This window comes from Haliaeetus albicilla, chromosome 1 (assembly GCF_947461875.1).
Source record: "Haliaeetus albicilla chromosome 1, bHalAlb1.1, whole genome shotgun sequence".
NCBI lineage: Eukaryota > Metazoa > Chordata > Aves > Accipitriformes > Accipitridae > Haliaeetus > Haliaeetus albicilla.
Genome location: NC_091483.1, coordinates 76132484 through 76150067, shown reverse-complemented (window position 1 = coordinate 76150067; position 17584 = coordinate 76132484). Strand labels below are relative to the sequence as shown.

Sequence of the window (17584 nt, the reverse complement as noted above, 5' to 3'; positions counted from 1 at the left end):
TTTTGGTGCTCTTGTGAAAAGCCACAGGTTTTTGCCAGTTGAGAAACTTACTTAATGCCTGTCTACTAAATCGACAGCGTAAGAGAGACTAGTGGGGAGGACGGGGGGAGCTCTGCCCGTGCTGTGCAGTAGGGTTGTGGTTGGGTATGTCCATGTTGCTGCTGACCCAGAGTAGAATCCTAGAATGGTTTGGGTTGGAAGGGACCTTAACGATCATCTAGTCCATGCTCCCCCTGCCCCACCATGGGCAGGGACACCTTCTACTAGACCAGGTTGCTCAAAGCCCCATCCAACCTGGCCTTGAACACTGCCAGGGAGGGGGCATCCACAAGCACTGGTAGAGCTGGTGAAGCACAGTGCTGTGATGACGGGTCACAGCTGGCTGGTCTGTCTGGGCTTACACAGCACACCTACTACGTGTATGAATTTCACCGTAGGAGAAGAAGGAAGACAACAACGTGGGAAGGTTAAGAGACCCCAGGTACTGATTTCATGGAGCAGTTGAAGCTGGCTCCAGTGCGGTTGGGCATTTCTGAGTGCCTGGTGTGCTGGTGAGACCTCAAATGGCCATGAGGACTAGGTGCAGAAAGCTAAACATCACTGTGAGAAAAAACATGGTAGGGAAAATACAGCAAACAATGAGTTTAAAAAGAGAAGAGTCAACTGGCCACACAAATACCTACACAATTTGAAATAATCCCTATAAAATAGAAATCACATCATTTTAACCAGATGGTTAAACGGGGCCAGCTGCACAGGGAAAAGCAGGAATGCCCCAGCTCCACACAGGTACAAACCACACATACTCCTCTCATGGGTGGGAGACGAATCGAGTGTCAGGGCAAGAACTTTGCACGGACATTAAGCAATGGGTCTAGTACAGGCACATCTCCTAAGCATGCAAAAACATGCAAGGCATCTTCCATGGGTGCGGTGTGCTGTTCTGTTTGGCTCCAAAGGATTGCTCCAGTTTTATGTCTTACTGGTGTGGCTTGGTGGAGAAAGAAACAATTCCTGTGAGGTTTGCTAGAAGTTTTGAGTTGCTTTTGTAGCTCTAGTATGAAGCACCACCTTAGAGCAGGAAGCAAAAGGGACGTATTTGTCCAGGAATCAACCATTATTTTAGTTGCACGTGTTTTCCCACAGCTGAGAGGAAGGGGAAAGCTTTGGGATCCCTTCCCTTGACTTACCCTTACTTAAAGTAATGGTAAAGTTTTGAGAAGAGAGTGCGGGGAAGGCATAGTCTTAAAAGGACACACATTCATGTTAGTTCCTGCTCAGGTGGAAGTGACGGTCATATCACAGGAACCTCACTAACTGGAGCAGTCGTCAATCCTCAGTTTGTTGAGCTGACTGTTGAAATGGAGAGGCACGTTAATTGTTTGCTGGTGTCTTTTTTTTTTTTTTTTTCCCCCTGAGGAAAGGAGAAAAGTATTTACTTGCAAATGAAGCCAGGAATTGAAAAGGGAAGACTTTTTCCATCAGTCCATTTTAGTACAACAAGTAGCTGGGTTGGTTAGCACAAGTAGCCACAGCTCAAAAATTGAGTTTAAATTCTCAGCACTTATTTCAGCTATACAGAAATAGGATGCTCATGGTTAAACATTCTCCCCATACACACACAGAGGAAAAAGAAGAGGGTGCTTTCTGATAGCGTGTCCTGTGCTACCAGCCAGCATAGACTGGTTCTGTGTGTTCGGTCCCCCCGTAAGTTGTGTGTCGTCCTGAGCCTCTGGGGAGCAATAGAGACTTTAGCGATTTCTTGCTATATTCTTGCCTTCTTCTCAGAATTATTAGAAAGACAGCAAGGATTCCACCTGGAAGGTAAGGAAGGGTAGTTATTTTCAGATGGGAAGGTAAAGTATCAGGTGCTGTTTGCTCTAGAGCTTCCCAATTGAAGTGTTCTCTTCTGGTAAAATAAGGGGGTTTTTTTATTCGACATACTCTGCACACAAAAAAGGTTTGGCTAGCTATAATAATAAATACTGCAGCCTTTCAACTTTACTCTGGAAGCTGTGGAGAATAACAGCAGGTTTTAATGAAATAATTCAGTAACTCGCTTTCCTACTCGCATTTACTCTCTGCTCTGTGGAACTATTATTTTCCACTTGGCATCTTATCCATTGCAGACCCCACTGAAGGTTCTTGTTGAGCAACGAGTTTGCTCTGTGCAGCTTTTACACTGAAGCACAAGAAGTAACTGACCTAGGTTAACTTTGAGTCTAGACTGAGATCAGGGCTGTCAGGAAAAATTACTTTTAGGTTGGGCATAGACATGGAAATAATTGGCAAATATCAAGGACTGCGACATTCTGTTTGTTTGTTTCTGGCAGAAGCGTAATCAGGGAAAATTGATCTTAACAGAAGAGCACAAATCTGTCGCTGTGATGCAATATGGCCAGACAAATACATCCAAATTTAGGTTGCATGAGCAGACAGTCTCATGGTAAACAGTTGATCTGTTAGACCAGCCGTGAAATACTCGCAGGTTCCCGTGTGGGCCGTTTTCCTTTACCCCTCTTCGTAGCAAGCTCTGTGACAGGCAGGACTTCACCGAGGAATGCTGTTCTGTGGCCCCCAGTCTTGTTTTATCAGAAATGCTGGCTAATGGGCCGTTGTTGTCCCTGTGTGGACAGGCTTTTCGTACACTTCATTTTAATCTACTTTTTTCTAATTAATACCCGCTTCGGATGGCATCTGTTTTGGCAGATTTTTGGCCTACAGCCTGGCACAAGGGGATACGGGCCAGCGGAGGAGCTTTCATGCGGTTCCAAGCCACAGCTTGTGAGAACAACCCTCGTCCGCTCCCACCAGGACCCTTCATCCCTCTGGGACAAGCCGCCAACCAGCCCTGCCAGAGCTGCGGCTCCTCCAGCCCCTGCTGCCCTTTTCCCCTCCCGTGCATCCCTGGAGCCCTCAGGTGCCGAGAGAGGAGTTTCATGGGAACAACTGGCCCTGCTTTGTTGTTGGAGAAGCAGCTTTGCTCTCTCTGGTTCGTTGCGGGGACCAACGCATCTATTTTTATCTCCCCTCTGCCTTTTAACAACAGTGAGCCGGACTGGAGAATGGGTCTTCAAGGAGGCATGTAACTAACTGTTGTGCTTAAAACACAGAAACCCGGGGATCTGAGGCTAAAATTCCTTATCCTCTGATGACTGAGTTATCTCTGTGACTTAGAGATGAAAATCCTGCGTCCGAGAGAGCTGGTAGCAGAAGTGGCACTTACCGTGGGGTTTCTGTTCATCTGCCTGCGCGCAGGAGACGAGTCCCTCCTCCCACCTTGCTCGTCTGCCTTCTTTGCAATCCATAGCAGTAACAGTTGCTCGTTTGCATCATAACTGTTATCTCTGATTAAACCTACTCCAAACTTCGTCTGAAAGCTACAGAACTCTTATTTTTCCCTTTGCCAAGACTACAAATGCACGTTCATTGTTTTGGAATGAGTATGCACAGTGTAGCTTCCAGGTGGCAAAGCTGACCCACCCATTGGCTTGCCCTAACGAGCTAATTACAGCAGGCAGCATCTGGGATGAAGGATGCTCCACATAGTAGGTGCTGGTTGTCTTTTATTCTGTTGGCTACAAGGTGCACTACAGCATCGATACAGCCAACACTGCACAAGCCGACAGCACCCTGTCCTGCTGGCTGCTGCGGCAAGAGTTACAGGGGGGAAATGCTTTTAGGAAACTTGCAGTCTCATATCAAAAGGAAATTGTCCTTTTTCCTACTTTTCAGCAGCCAAGAAATTCCTGTTTGGGGGTCCATACGCACACCTGCTTCCCAAGGACGAACAACAAACATTCAGCATTACAGTAGCCTTCTGTCAGAGCAAATACAGCAGTATCCCTAATTACAAATGGGGAATGGATTGTGATTTGCATTGAAAGCAGCCAGAAAGACCTTTATTAGAAAACCAGCTTTCCAGGAACATAAAACACACCATCCAGAGAAGGCTGTTGGCATAACGTGAAGGCGCCCAGCTGCAGAGGGGTGTCTAGTTTTACCAGAGAAGACCGACACTTACCTGCTGAGAGGACGGCCAGGAGAATGACCATCAGGGGAGTCAGCTGGCAGGAATCCCCCACCTTGTAAAGAAAGGCCTCCATGCAGTACACCGGCTCAGCGCTGCCCGCCGGGCAGAAGGCATCAGGAGGGCACTTGACCGGGTTCACATCTGGGCTCTGCCCAAGAGAAGAAGTAACTCAGCACCAGCAAATGGGGGGAGGACTGCAGAAGGCAACTAGTGCAAAGGGAGGTGACACTTCAGCATCAAAAAAAAACAGAAGAAAAATAACCAAGAAGTGAAGCTGCCATCATTAAATTCAGCCTGTCTGCCCCTATGGTGTTGCTCAGAGGAGGGTGAAGAGCAGATGGTGTCATTATACACCATGTCCATATATCAAACCCCCTCATTAATGGACACCCCATCCTCTGACGGCCCAGTGAGACTGGGCAGCTCCAAGGCTGAAGCTCCCCAGGCTCCTGGTGTCGTAACTTTAACCATCTCCCTCCATCAGAGCTCTATGTTTAAGAAAAGGAAAGAAGCTCAGATAAAAATGGTGTTAATTGAAGCGTATGTAGCTTGTCATGAGACAGCTATATTTGTTAATCCAGGCTGTCAAACCAGCTGATGGAGACTCACAGGGCAGTAGTGATTTTCTGGGCACAGGTCACAGCTCTCCTTGCCCCGCTGTAATTGGTATTCTCCTGTCCTGCAGAGCTTGCATTTGTTGTCACTGGGACCTTTGAACATACCTAAAATAGCAAATAAGCACAAAATTAAGATCTGGCACTAGACTCCGGGGTCTTTGCAATCGCATAGGGATGATTCAGCTTTCAAAGCCACAAGGAGAAAGACCATTAAATACTTCATGTGCATAACAAAAGCTGACCCTGGACTTTGGTCCTTGCTCCATGGCAGAGGGGCAGGACAGAGGGACTACAGGATATCTGGGGTTAGATCTTGGCAAACAGAAGTACGAGTAGGAGTGTGGTGGGAGATGGGTTTAGTAGTGAGCTCTGGCTTTAAAGCAGAGAGAAGGTTGGAGCCAGAGGTCAGCAGCATTTCATCCTCTCTAATTCTGAATTCAAACACCTTTTCCAGCTGCTTGAAACTTGCTGAGCAAAGTTTAAAGCACGGCTCACTTTCCTAAGCTTTGTGGGAATGATGGGCCAAAGAAGTCCCAGGTCTCGAAGTGGTAAATTCTTTTCTGTATGTTTAAAATGCAACTTGACTCCAAGAAATCCCTGGTGCTGTCTCCGGAGAGGAGTCTCGCCAGCGATGGTTGCGGGGGTGGCTGGAGCGCTCTGCCTTCCCACTGACTCACCCACTGCAGTCTGATGTTATTTAAGACAGCAATGCAAGGAGCAGAGTCTTTTCCTCGCTTCCCCTCATGACTGTCCCTTTTGCTTCAGGCTAACTCTTGCCAGGTACAGAGCATCCCCTGCCTCTGCTCGTCAGTCTGTGGTTTCATCAGCAAAGCAACCACCACTGATGGAGATGCTTTTTTGCTAGAACCGTGTCTAGCCACGGCTTTCGGCAGCCCTGGCATGCAGGTGACCAGCCTTCCTCCAAGCCATTAACCATGCTGGCAAGAAGGTATGGCATAGGCACAGCCTCCAACAGCAGGTCCTAGCAAACTAGGAAGGGCCAAAAACCCCCAGCACCTTCCCATCACGGTGAGGGCGATGGTTTGCTCTGCAGATGTCAGCCAGGGCATTCGTGCTGGCAGGGAGCGGCATCCTCTGGATCAGATGAGACGAGTCTCAGGAATGAATCATTCCTTCTGGTGCTGAAGCCGTGTGTTCCCAGCTGGGCTATCGCTGACCCCCCCTCCGCTGCAGAATTTACCTGGCAGGCAGGGCACGCACTCCTCCGAACCCTCCTGAAGAGACTCTTGCCCCCCAGGGCAAGGCAGACACGCCGTGCAGGCGGTGGTGCTGGGGAAGGGAGAGAAGGCAGACAACGCTGTAGGACAAGCACTAAATCCAAAACACAACACTATACCAGCTTCTGGAAAGAAAATAAACGCTATCCCAGCCGAAACCAGGACACCAGCCCAGCCCACCAAAAGGCAGCTCTCCCACGTATGCACAGACTGAAGTCTCCAGGGTCTACCAGAAACAAAGCTTTTGCCATTTGGTGGGTATTCACTGTGTCTCTCTCGAGTGTGGTTTCTCACATGTCTGATTGGGGCTGGGCATGTGATGGCATTTCTGTCCTCTCTTTGCTTATTTGCATGAAACTCGTTGGAACTAGCTATCCCAGAAGTCACTGTTCCTTAACAAACTTGGCTGGAACCGGTCAACGGGTGCTGAAGGGAGTCGAGAGAAACACCTGCGGTACAGCCGGTAAGTCCTGGGTCCAGTCTTGTTGCAATTTAATCAAGGTTCAGCAGAGATCTGCTGCATAACGTGGGACTAACAAGCCTCAAGGCGAGGTCGGAAGGAAGGCGAGTACACATGCCAATTCACCGGCTTTGGATATAAACCCCACAACCTCCGTGCAGGCATCCCTACACGGCAGGGTGCAGAGCCCATCACAAGGTACCCCCCCAGCACCTCTCCCAGGCCCTCTCTCCCACCCCGGAGGTGACAGCTCAGCCAGGGAAGTTTAGCTACTGCTTTCCGCACATCTCAACTCGGGATAAACAAACCGTCAGCTCAGCTTAACTCTACAAAACACGGAGCAATGCTCAGCTCGATCCCTGTGCCGGCATCTGTTTATCAGCGGCGTGCAACGCCGCGACGTCGGCAAGAGGGGATGGCAGAGGTGGGCTGCGAGCTGATGCTCTTCCCACCTCATCCCAGGGTACCTCCACATCCCGCCAGGATCCTCCCCTCCACCATACCATCCCTCTCTCGCCAGGGCTCAGCACCAACGTCCCTACAGCTGAAATGGCAGGTGACTTGCCTCTGGCCGCTACATTGGGTCTTCTAGCTCTGCGGCTAAAAGAAAACCACCCCTCCCCGTCTGCCTGACGGCCAGCATCACAAGTAGACGTCTTACTTGCAGAACGATCCAGGCAGGCAAGGCACACAAAAAGCTGCTTTTTGCTTGGAGCTAAAATAGCCTGAAAGAAAGAAGAGCAAGGCTTCAGGATCTTTCCTCCACTGTCACTGCCCCACATCATTGTATATTTACTCATCTCTTTACAAACAACCAAATCAACTCTCCACAACACGCTTCAGGTGGCATTTCATGGGCTAATTCAGGATGTTTGTTTTCTACTTGTCAAAAGCCTTGAAAGAGCAATAAAAGTTTCCTAATGACCTCTGCCATGCTGAGGGAAGCGTGGGGCGCTCAGGCAGATTTCCCTGGTGTCACTCTCGCATCCAAAATCCTGCCAGGGTGACAGAGAGACACGTCAACCTTCCCAGCACAACGGGTTGAACTGGAATGAAGCTGAAATAGGTGATCCTAGTGCTGACTCCTGGGTTATTCAGCTGGAGCAGGTCTCTGGCCAGGGGAAACCCCGTCGGTCACCCCCAGCCCCTCCTGGGGTTCCCCCACCCCAGGAATTAATTCTGGGGTCCATCTCCTTCCCCCAAAGGGAAGGACACAAGACCCGCCAACCAGGACGGCTCCGACAACAGCAATCTGCTGTCCGCTCTCCCTCCCTGCACCGCCACGACCACGAAGGGCAGGAGGACACGTGCAGACCCTTCCCCAAAGCACAACAAGGAGCAAAACGCCCTGAGATGCCCACGGTGTGGGCAGGGGGACAGGCAGGACCCGGCTTGCGAGTCCCCACCACCCCAACAGGAGCCTCTAAAGGCAGGAGAACAACACTTGGGAGTTCAGGTGGTTTTGGGAAGGTGCCTGAGGATGCACGACACTGGGCACTGCCGTGGGTCCGCGTGGGACAGAATTACGGTGCCTGTGTTCAGAGAGGAGCTGGAAGCAGTGTGGGTAAGATCTGCCTTACGCCCTTCAAACCGGCCGAGATTTGCAACGGGCAGCAGAGGCTGCGGCAGAGCAGGATGAAAACAAAACAACCTCCCCCTCCCTGCAAGGAAAAAGGAACTTTTTAGATTTATAATTGCGTGATTTAAGGGCCACCCCCACAGACTCCTCTGTGGTCTAACACGGTGTTCAAATTTGCTCAGTAAAGGGAGCGACATGCTGCAGCGCTGTCACCAGTTAGACTTTTTTCCTCCCAAACTTAGCAAGTGATAGCCAAGATTTAGGGACCAGCCAAACAGTTTGGTGGGCGGATTTTCAAAAGAACAGTTGTGCACGTATGAGGAGCACTTAATTTGTGTACGGAATAGTTGCTGCGTTGCATGTGTTAATTAGGTTTTTGCATAAGTAAATGCTAGTCTGTTTTGAACATGTTACACTGTCTGTGAACACATTGTACTAGGCTTATATTGCATTAGCCAGGTGCAAAGTAGCTCCCTGAAAACCCAGTTTTTAATGTCTGGGGAACGAGGAGAGTATTACACTTAATATTCAGGCTGCAGACGACTGTCTAACTGAAAACAAGGATGGTTTAGACTCATTTTTACCATTAAAAATAGGGGAATACTTTATTTTCCTGACACCATCCTCCCCCTTGTGCTATAACTGAATTTCATAAACCTTCTTTCCTGACTTTCTGGAAAAGGCTTTGATTGCAGTGTTAGTATTAGCTTGTTGCAAACAGAAGCGTGACTCGGAGATCTGTTCTTTTCATTTTAATAAAAATGTCAATAACAGAGTGGGAAGAGATCTGCTATTCTATTTTTAGCCTGAACAAAATAACCTGTTTACTCTTCGGTGCTTTTAAGTTACCTGGTAATTTCATCTGGCCATGGGAAAAAGCATCGCATAGCCTGATGAAAATGCATTTGGGTTGAATACAAATCAAAACCTACCTTTCTCACATGCTCTGCAGACTGCAGCCCCAGATTCATTAGCGTAATGGCCAGGCGGGCAGGGAAGGCATGTGGTGCTCCTTGTGAAGCTAGGAGAGAAGGGAGCAGAGGTGGGTGCTGTTTTAGGTCACCCGAGCCTCTACCGGCTTTAAGAGGAGGGGGCAGAGCACAACTCTTTGTTTCATTATAATTATGCTATTTCTAGACTTTTTAGTGAAGGAGTTCAGGCAGAAAAACAACATGAACTCACCTGAATGTTAAGGGTCCAGTGAAAAAAATAGAATTTCTGTGTTATTACGGAACTCTAGTGGACTTGGCAGTGTTAGGTTTACGGTTGGACTCAATGATCTTAAAGGTCTTTTCCAACCTAAATGATTCTATGGTTAACACTAAAGCTATCCTGTGCCTGTGGGCTACATGGAAATGGACAGGTTTCTGAGTCTGAAATCTGGGTCTTGAAAAATGTGTTTAAACCAATAAGCCTGGCTACAAGTCAGGCTTTTAAATCCACACTTGGAAATTGAATTGAATTGGAGAGGTGTTTGATGTTCAGCATCCATCAGTAATTTTAAAAGGAGCTGCTCCATTGTTGAAAGTCAGGTCACTTAGGAGTCGAAAAAAGGAGCTAAACCACAGGCACTGATGTGTGAGAGTCCTGACCTTAAATAACTGGGACTGTGGGAAAGGGGATGTAATATGTTAGACCTCCAGGAGGAGGGAGAGGAAAAGAGGGAAAGGCACAGAAAAAGGAAAGCTATTGCATTCATCGCCAACAGAGCCAAATCCCCAACAACAAGCATGTGGGCATAAGAATTTGTTAACATACTTGGGGATGATTTGGAGGAAAACAAGGACACACTCTGTAATTCCTCTGGAAACCTCAGGGCTGAGCAAGATTTGTGGAAAAAAAAATAAAAATCAATTGGAAACGTAGCAAAAGCTTTGCTTAAAACAAACCAATACAGGGCCTGCGCCAGCCAGAGCCGCTCAAAGCTCAGGGTATGATGGATTCTCCAAATACCACAAAAATCTTAAATGATCCCATCAGAGCCCTGGGGCCTGGGCAGCTGCCACGGAGATGGCCATGCACACGCTGCTCCCGCCGGACCCCCCCCTTCTTCTGGTCCCCCCCTGCAGCACGCGGACGTAAACCAGCCGCTGTTCGCTGGCTCTTGCTGGTACCCGGCTTTGCGTTGCCCTCTCCGACATCCCAACAGCAGCATTTGTGTGGTGCCCTGGAGACTGCTCCCGATCTTTTTTTAAAGTCCTTGTAGGGGTAAATAAGGCAAGGCAGGTCCTCACAGCACAAACAGCAAGGGGGGAGCATGGAAGAAGCAGCCGGCAGCCCCTCAAATTCAGGGGCTGCTGCAAACAAAACCTTCTTTGCGGCCGGGTTTTTTTTCCCTTCTCCCCAGGCTGGTCCAAACGGAGCCGCTCTGCGAGGGACACGGTCCTGGGAAGCTCTCGCCACCCCTCCTGTCCTTGCAGCCACCCGAGGGACAAAGCCCACGTTGGATACAGCAAGGGAAAAACCCAGTGGGAAATGGTGAGAGTGGCACACGCGTGTGTCCCCACCGCCGGAGGACACTTGTGCAGCGTCCCCGGGATGAGGCAGCCTGGTGAAATTGTAAGGCTGGGCTTCTGGCTGGGATGTCTTGTTCGCTTTTCCACGCTGTATCAGCTAAGTATATTGCTTTAGATGCCAGCGACTTAAATGTAATGAGATCCCTTGGAGGCAACAAAAGAGGGATTGAGAAAGTAATTGGGCAAAGCACAGAGATGAACCCAGTTGGCCAGAGATATCCTAGAGAAAAGCTGAGGAGATGAACCCACACCTCACTCCCAAGTGTCCCCCTGTCACAAAAGAAGCCCTGTTCCCTCCTAATACATACAAAAGACCATGGGATTAAAAAGAAAAAAAAAAAAAAAGGGGGGGGGGCAGCCCACAGGGAGCTGGAGCTGCCACCTGGAAGCCCTCGGCACAAGGATATCCACAGCAAGGTTTCCTGGTGAGAAGAATTTAGCAGTGCAGAAGAGGCACACACCTTCACACCTCCGCCTGCCCCATGGGAAACTCGTCTGAAGTGCAGACCAAAGGCAGTCTGGGTCTTTCTCCAGAGGCTGGACTGTTTGTAGGCTAGTTTAGCAGGCACAGAGCTATTTCGGCTTTGCAGTGAAAGAGCTCCCTGACCCAATTTGCCACAAAGCCCCGCAAGAAGCCAGGGAGCACACGGCCTCTCGCTGCTGCCGCCCCTGAGTGTTTTGCACCATGGGTGGGTGCTGGGACAGCGAGCCCTGAGCTGCCCTTTCCCCTGGGGAGGCAAAACCCTACATTTCCCACTGAGAAACAACCCCGGCAGCACTTTTTCTATAGCCCAAAGGAGGAGGTTTTGCCGGCTGGGAAGCGTTTTGAGGAAGAGCATCCACCACCCCATACCCAGGGGCTCAGTCACTTACTTGGCATAATGCCCCTGCGCACAAGGCAGGCACGACGGTTGCCCACTTTCCGGCTGGTAGTGGCCCAGCGGGCAGGAGGTGCAGGCACCAGGGGCTGTGCACGAGCCCCCCGCACAGCACAAGCAGCTCAAGGTGCCTAAATTGGAACAACAAAAAAAAAAAAAGTCAGGATCGGGATTGCAAGACTTGACTTAAACCACTGTGCTCATCAGGACAGGTCACTGCCACGAATGCAGAAGTGTTCGGATGCAATCCCTCCAGCAAGACAGTCTCAAAGGGTAGAAACTGTAATATTAATGCTAATTATGCTGCTGTGCACGGTTAGCAAGCTGAAGAACCGCCATAAGATGATCTAAGGTCTCAAGTCTATCAATGTGGATTTCTGGTAATTAAGATGACTGCTTTTTTCTCTTTTAATTTGAGGGGCCAGGAGGATTTTCCTTGTTTTCCCTCCGACACACAAAAAAGAAAAAAAGACCCAACATACTCCTTTGGATTACTGATAATTTAGGCTTACAGGAAGCAGAACTGAAAAGTAAAACCCCAGAGCAGAGGACCTGCCTTAAGCAGCAACAGCTTTTCTTTGAGCATGGGTACTGTGGCATTCCCACTAGACACAAGCTCTAGCCCTCTCTGCTCCACAAAACAAATCCGAGCTACGCAGAGTAAGTATGTGGGATTTGCTGTAGCTGCACACATCAGACCTGCCATCCCACTGCTTGCAGGAACCAGTCCTTGGTGCTGCAGCAACCAGGCACAGGCAAGAGGAGAAGACCCTGTGGGTGAACATCCTGCACACGAGGGAGGTGGGAATTACATCCTGTCCTCTGCAGATTTACCCTGAAGCATCAAAGCTGCTTATTCTTCTTTTTAAAAGTGCCCTGCAGTGAGGGGAGTAAGCAAAAAGTACATGGCTTGTGTTTTAGGGATTTTTTTTTATTAGGGATTTTTTAGGGGGTGGGATAGTGGTGTTTATAAAAAAAAACAAAACACCAAAACCCAAACCAAAAGCAGCCATGTTACAACATAAATAACTTCTGGGAAAGGTAATATTATGCCCTCCTTACCGCGACAGAGGTTGATCGAGTAGTTTTTCAAGCCCAACTGAAAAGGTTGTTTCTATAGCAGAGATTCTCTTTCAAACATTCGAGACAGATAGTTGGAAGCTGTCCTTTTATTTGTCAGTGTACCTCAAAAAAACCTCCTGCCAATAAATCGGGTTGCACTTGTGTTACGCTTTGTGCCACAACCCTACTGCTGCTTTATCCTACTGGGGAAGCCTCGGGAAGTCCAATACACAGCACTAGGCCAGCAAAGGCCAAGCCTTTAACTTCAGAAAGGTGCAACGAATTAACTCCCGCTCCTGCTGCCCGTCCGAGCCTCGAACATGAGAACGTGTGCTGGTTTCACCTCCCTCGACAAGTCACTTTTCCACCTAACACGAGAGCCGGGGCGAGCAGGGACTCTTCTTACCTTCGTTGGGAAACGTCCCCGGGGAGCAGCGGGCACAGGCTGTCACGTTCACCCCGCTGCAGTTTGAGGGCTTGGCGGTGGTGAGGAACGGAGCTCCTGATGGGACCCCAGGAGACGTGGTCACGCCTGAAGGGGATGCTGGGGCGCCAGTGGATGCGGCCACCGCTCCTGTAGACGCTTGAGAGGCGGCCGTGCTGCCAGAGGCGAGGACGGTCACGTCTGTGGTGGTGGGCAGAGTCTGAGCGGGGGTTTTTGTGCTTGGATCGGCAGACGGCGCTGCTGTGGACGCGGCAAGGTTTGCGGTGGTTGACACCGCTCCAGCTGAGAGCGTTGCGGCGGCAGTCGGGGGAGCAGAAGCGGCGGTAGTGGTTGCACTGGGAGGTGCTGGGGTTGATGCAATGGGGACCTGGGTGGTGGTTGCACTGGGAGGTGCTGGGGTTGATGCAATGGGGACCTGGGTGGTGGTTGCACTGGGAGGTGCTGGGGTTGATGCAATGGGGACCTGGGTGGTGGTTGCACTGGGAGGTGCTGGGGTTGATGCAATGGGGACCTGGGTGGTGGTTGTCTGACCTAGAGCAATACCTAAGAGAAGAAAAAACATCATTAGTGGCCAAATTATTGTTCTCCCTTTAACGGAGGCTTCCCATTAGGTCTTTATCAACTGCTTAACCTGTGTATCCTTGTTTGATGTCCAGAAACTCCCTCCTGCTATGTTCCACTACAGAGCAATACAGAAGCAAGGAGGCGAACGTTGGCAGCATCTGAGCATCCCTGGCACACAAGAGACTTATCAAGGAAATAAGCAGGTTCACAAGGCCACAACTCAGTAGATGCCAAGGTCCAGGAGGTCTGACTCTCCTAGATAAAAGGGTGTGAGAATTGCCTGAAACACTCAATTTTGTCAGCGACAGCTTCTTGAGACGGTTTACCCTGAGATCTCACAACAACCTGATTTAAGATGCTTGTCAAGTAGCTGGCTGTTTTATCCCATCTCCGTTAAAGGGATCAGCAAAGAAAAGTCATAGATTTGGGATTTTTTTTTAAGCTGTTCTGAAGATACATCCAGTAACCAGAACGGAACCTGCAGGCCAAGACTTCCTTTGATTCTGAAATCTCCCCATCAGAGCAGAGACAGCTGTAATCTTCAGGGAAAAGGGGTATTACTGCAGTTCAAGTCGTTCTGCTGCGATATGTAGTGGACTGAAACATTGCCTGCTGATGAAAGCCATCTCTCTGCACACAAGCACAGGGGTTGTCTTCCAGTCTGAACACGGGTGACACCGGTAAAACTAAACACGAAAAGTAGCTAGTTGGTTTTAATTTAGCAGTGTGGTACTAAGCAAAGGAAGCAAAGCAAAAGCAAAAGAGCCAGCTCCTGCCGCAGCAGCTTGGGTCAGAAAGGCAGGGCAGGGATTTACTCTAAAATAACTGCAGCTTCTGAAAACTTCTTACAGCATCAGTATGCAACTGTGGCTGATAACGTGGTGTTTACACGCTCTTCCAACCATCACACATCTGCTAAGCCATCACAGCAAGAGGGCCTGCCAAAATCAACTGGCCATTGGCATGGAAAGCGAAAGGACTATTTTAAGAAGTCCCTTTATGGGTTTTAAGGAGCCCAAAGAGCGCAGCTGACACCCGACGGCGGGACGTGGATGAGGAAGGACAGGAGGAGGATGAGAAGCTGGGAATGGCGACAGCACAAGTGCCAGGCGGCCGCAGACCCACGGGTCCCTGCAGGCTTTTTCCCAAGCCCGCTTTTCCCCCAGCCTTTGACTTCTCTCTCAATTTTGGCTACACCACGCGAGGCTGGGCACCATGGGTACCAGTGCTTAGCACCGCCACGGTATGAACAACAACAATATGCAGACCATGCTGACTAGTAACTCTAGTTAAATTTCTACAGCAAGATCAGGACACTGAATAAAAGAGTCCATAGAAAGTTGCGATCACATGGAGAGAGCTGGCTGGGAGTGCTCCCTCCTACTCCATACTGCCTGCTTTGTACTCCACTGCCTGCAAAAACCCATCTTTCTGTAACTCTTGAGTAAAGCAGCAGATGAGCACCCAGCCGTCTGGGCCACTGCCCACATTTTCTTGCTGTAGCCCCCAAAACAGAGACGCTGAATTTAACGGTGATCATTTTGTGGCATATTTGTTTGCCCCAGGCCCAAATGCAAGTGACTGGAGACAACAGCGTTGGTGCTAGGCAGGGAGAGCGGCTCGGCAGTACCCACGGAGGACACCGCTACCTTGGCCATGCCTCGACCCAGGACCGAGATGCACAGTTCCCCTTGTCTGACTCACCTGCCTTAAGGGCTGAAGTCAGTCTGCTTCTCTTTCCTCACGTCTGGCAACGAGCCGAGTCAGTCCAGAGTTTTATTAAACTGATCGCAAAGTAAACACGAGCGGTAAGTCAAGGGCACCATCAGGTTCTCGTGGGAAAAGCTCTCAGAAGGACCACTGGGATCAGAGTCTGATCTCCCACAGGGCAGCCTGTCCCCAGCATTTGCTCAGTTCTGCCAGCCAGAGACACTGCAGGGGATTTAAACACTTTGGACTGCACACAGCTGGATGAATTTTGTTGTTTTGGTTTGGTTTTGTTGTTTTTTAACAGTATGTTTTTAGTTGAATATTGCCTCTCTGTAACCTTTCATTGGTTGGTTGGTTCTGGTGTTAAATGGTAGTATTGTTAAGATGGATTTTTTTCTTTTTAATGGAAAATATCTTTTCATAACACGTAACTAAAATAGTCATTGAAGAGTTGCTTGCAAAACTTCAGTAGCCATCAACAGCCTTCAGTAGCCAGTACTTCATAAATTCATTTAAACAACTTCTGGAGAAAAAAAAAAGAAGTAGGCAGGCTGGAAAAAAAATAGTTTTGAGCATCTAGTAAAAAATGGGTGACGTTTTGTTTTACCAGCTAAAATATCACAAGCGTGAAAAAACAATACTCAAACCACCTTAGCTTCATCAGAGCATTTTCTCTTCTGCACTGCACTTAGACTGTCTATACCAAGGAGCAGCGATTTCGCTTTCTAGAGACTTCTATTTTTTTAGGGGCACTGTGAATCAACAAAAGTATCTCCAGGGACACTTCAAGGATGGGTCATTTTGTGTGATGCCTTGGCATGATGTTGCACTCCAAGAGCCTTAAGGATGTCAGGGAAGGTTACTGGAGCCTTAACTACAGTGCTAATCCTTCCTGACTTACAAGGCAGGCAGCCCTGCTGACTTGGGTGGCACACGGACACTGGCCAGGAACTCACAAAATGCAGAAATAGGGTGGACGCTCCCTTATTTTTCTTCCCTTTCACCTTGCACAACTGTGCAGCCTGCCATTCTGAAAAACTAACCCTTCAAGCCAAACAAAACACAACCAAGTCAACAGTTATAGATCTAGGTGAAGATAATCATCTTCGGCGAATTCAACAGGTAAATAATTGGCTCCTGAAATGGAGAGTTTCCCCAAACCGTTTAATTTCATGAGAGTGCCAGACTACGGCTCATACCTTGTTACGTGCTCAGGCTGCCCTGGATGCATTCACCTAAGATGAGGCTCGGCAGGTAATTGCTCCGAGCGGTTTTGCCCCTTTTTTACAGGAACTCTGTAAAATGCAAATTGTTCTAGCAGGGCTAATGGGTTCATACTCCAAAAATGGAGGCGGCCGCAGGGCCCCTGGCAGCCTCTGACCCCCCGAATGCAGGTGGACCGCAGTGAGAAGAGAGCAGGGCAGCACCTCACCCCAAGGAGCTTTCACTTGCACGTGGCCAGACTCGCCCTGGAAGGTACACGATCTGAAGTGCAACAGGTTTTGCAGATCCCACATAGCAAAAATATTAACTATAAGAACGCAGATTTTTTTCTCGATAGCTAAGCAGTACAAAAGGATGAGAAGAACAAGGAGAGGAGCAGGTAGAGGCATGATTACAAAAATATTCAGGCATTTTTATATAAGCTCTTTCTCTTATAAAGACCCAGTTACCAAAACACCCCAAGAAAGCAAACATACTGGGGCATCCTGTTCCTTGGGGTTTAAGATAAAGCCACGAAGAGGCCACTGCAAATCTTCAATATGCAGAGTAATAGGGCTCTACTTTTCCTCCTTTTTTTTTTTTCTCTTGTAAAAACATGTTTTTATATTTACCTTATTCAGCCCATTTCCAACACTGCCTATCTTCCAACACTCACATCCTTTCCTGCCCTCGCCCTGCCCTTCTGCAGCACCCTGAGATGGTGAAGCCCAGTGCTTTCACAAGCCCATTACAGCTTTACCCACCTCCGTGCTCAGCCAGCGAAGAGAAACGCCGCTTCAGGAGGACTTACCTGTTAAACACGCTGTGGTTAAGCTCCAAAGCAGAGGAGAGGGCCACGCACCCATTTTTCCCTGAGGAGTAACACAGCTTGTCAAAAGGCAAGATCAGCAGCTAATCTCCTACACCCAACTGTTTATTCTCCTCCAGTTTTGTGCCCAATACTGTCACCTGACTCCGATCATGCGGCTCGGTCAAATCAACCTCCTCCCAGCAAAGGGGGGGCTTATATTCGGAGGCTGCAACAGGTCTTAAGACGTTACTGGCCGCCTGAAAGCGTAGCACAAACTAAATACTGAACAGAAAAGCAAGTCTAAGCCTCTTCTCGTGGCGTGCAGAAATACACGCAAGAGAAGCGTCCTGGAGGAAGCAACGAGCTCGTAGAGAGGAACGGGCAGAGCCGCGCTGGGAGCCCTGTGCCTGGCTGCTGGCCAGCCCCCCGTGACCTCGTCAAGTGAAAGGATTTCATTTTTCAGACACC

General features: G+C 49.1%; 1 protein-coding gene across 2 annotated transcripts; it reads right to left on the bottom strand.

Annotated features, from left to right (window-relative positions):
• Positions 1-1472: 1472 nt before the first annotated feature.
• On the bottom strand, positions 1473-17584 carry LOC138687532 (uncharacterized). 2 transcript variants are annotated; one of them, XM_069795463.1, is made up of 10 exons: positions 17117-17584; positions 13340-13371; positions 12790-13195; positions 11317-11452; positions 8860-8948; positions 7010-7073; positions 5852-5940; positions 4643-4755; positions 4025-4181; positions 1473-1817 (listed from the first exon to the last, which is right to left on the bottom strand). In XM_069795463.1, exons 1-10 carry the CDS (start codon positions 17169-17171, stop codon positions 1666-1668), a joined length of 1293 nt encoding a protein of 430 aa, XP_069651564.1. In that variant the 5' UTR covers positions 17172-17584; the 3' UTR covers positions 1473-1665. The 2 variants fall into 2 exon arrangements, with proteins under 2 accessions (XP_069651564.1, XP_069651554.1); XM_069795453.1 differs by having other exon boundaries at positions 12790-13371; positions 17117-17582.

Coding starts and splice junctions, on each gene's coding strand:
- LOC138687532 (XM_069795453.1), bottom strand. CDS start 17,171: ATGGGTGCGTGGCCCTCTCCTCTGCTTTGGAGCTTAACCACAGCGTGT. Junction 11,453..12,789: donor GGGGACGTTTCCCAACGAAG/GTAAGAAGAGTC, acceptor GTTCCAATTTAG/GCACCTTGAGCTGCTTGTGC. Junction 5,941..7,009: donor CTGCCTGGATCGTTCTGCAA/GTAAGACGTCTA, acceptor TCCCTTCCCCAG/CACCACCGCCTGCACGGCGT.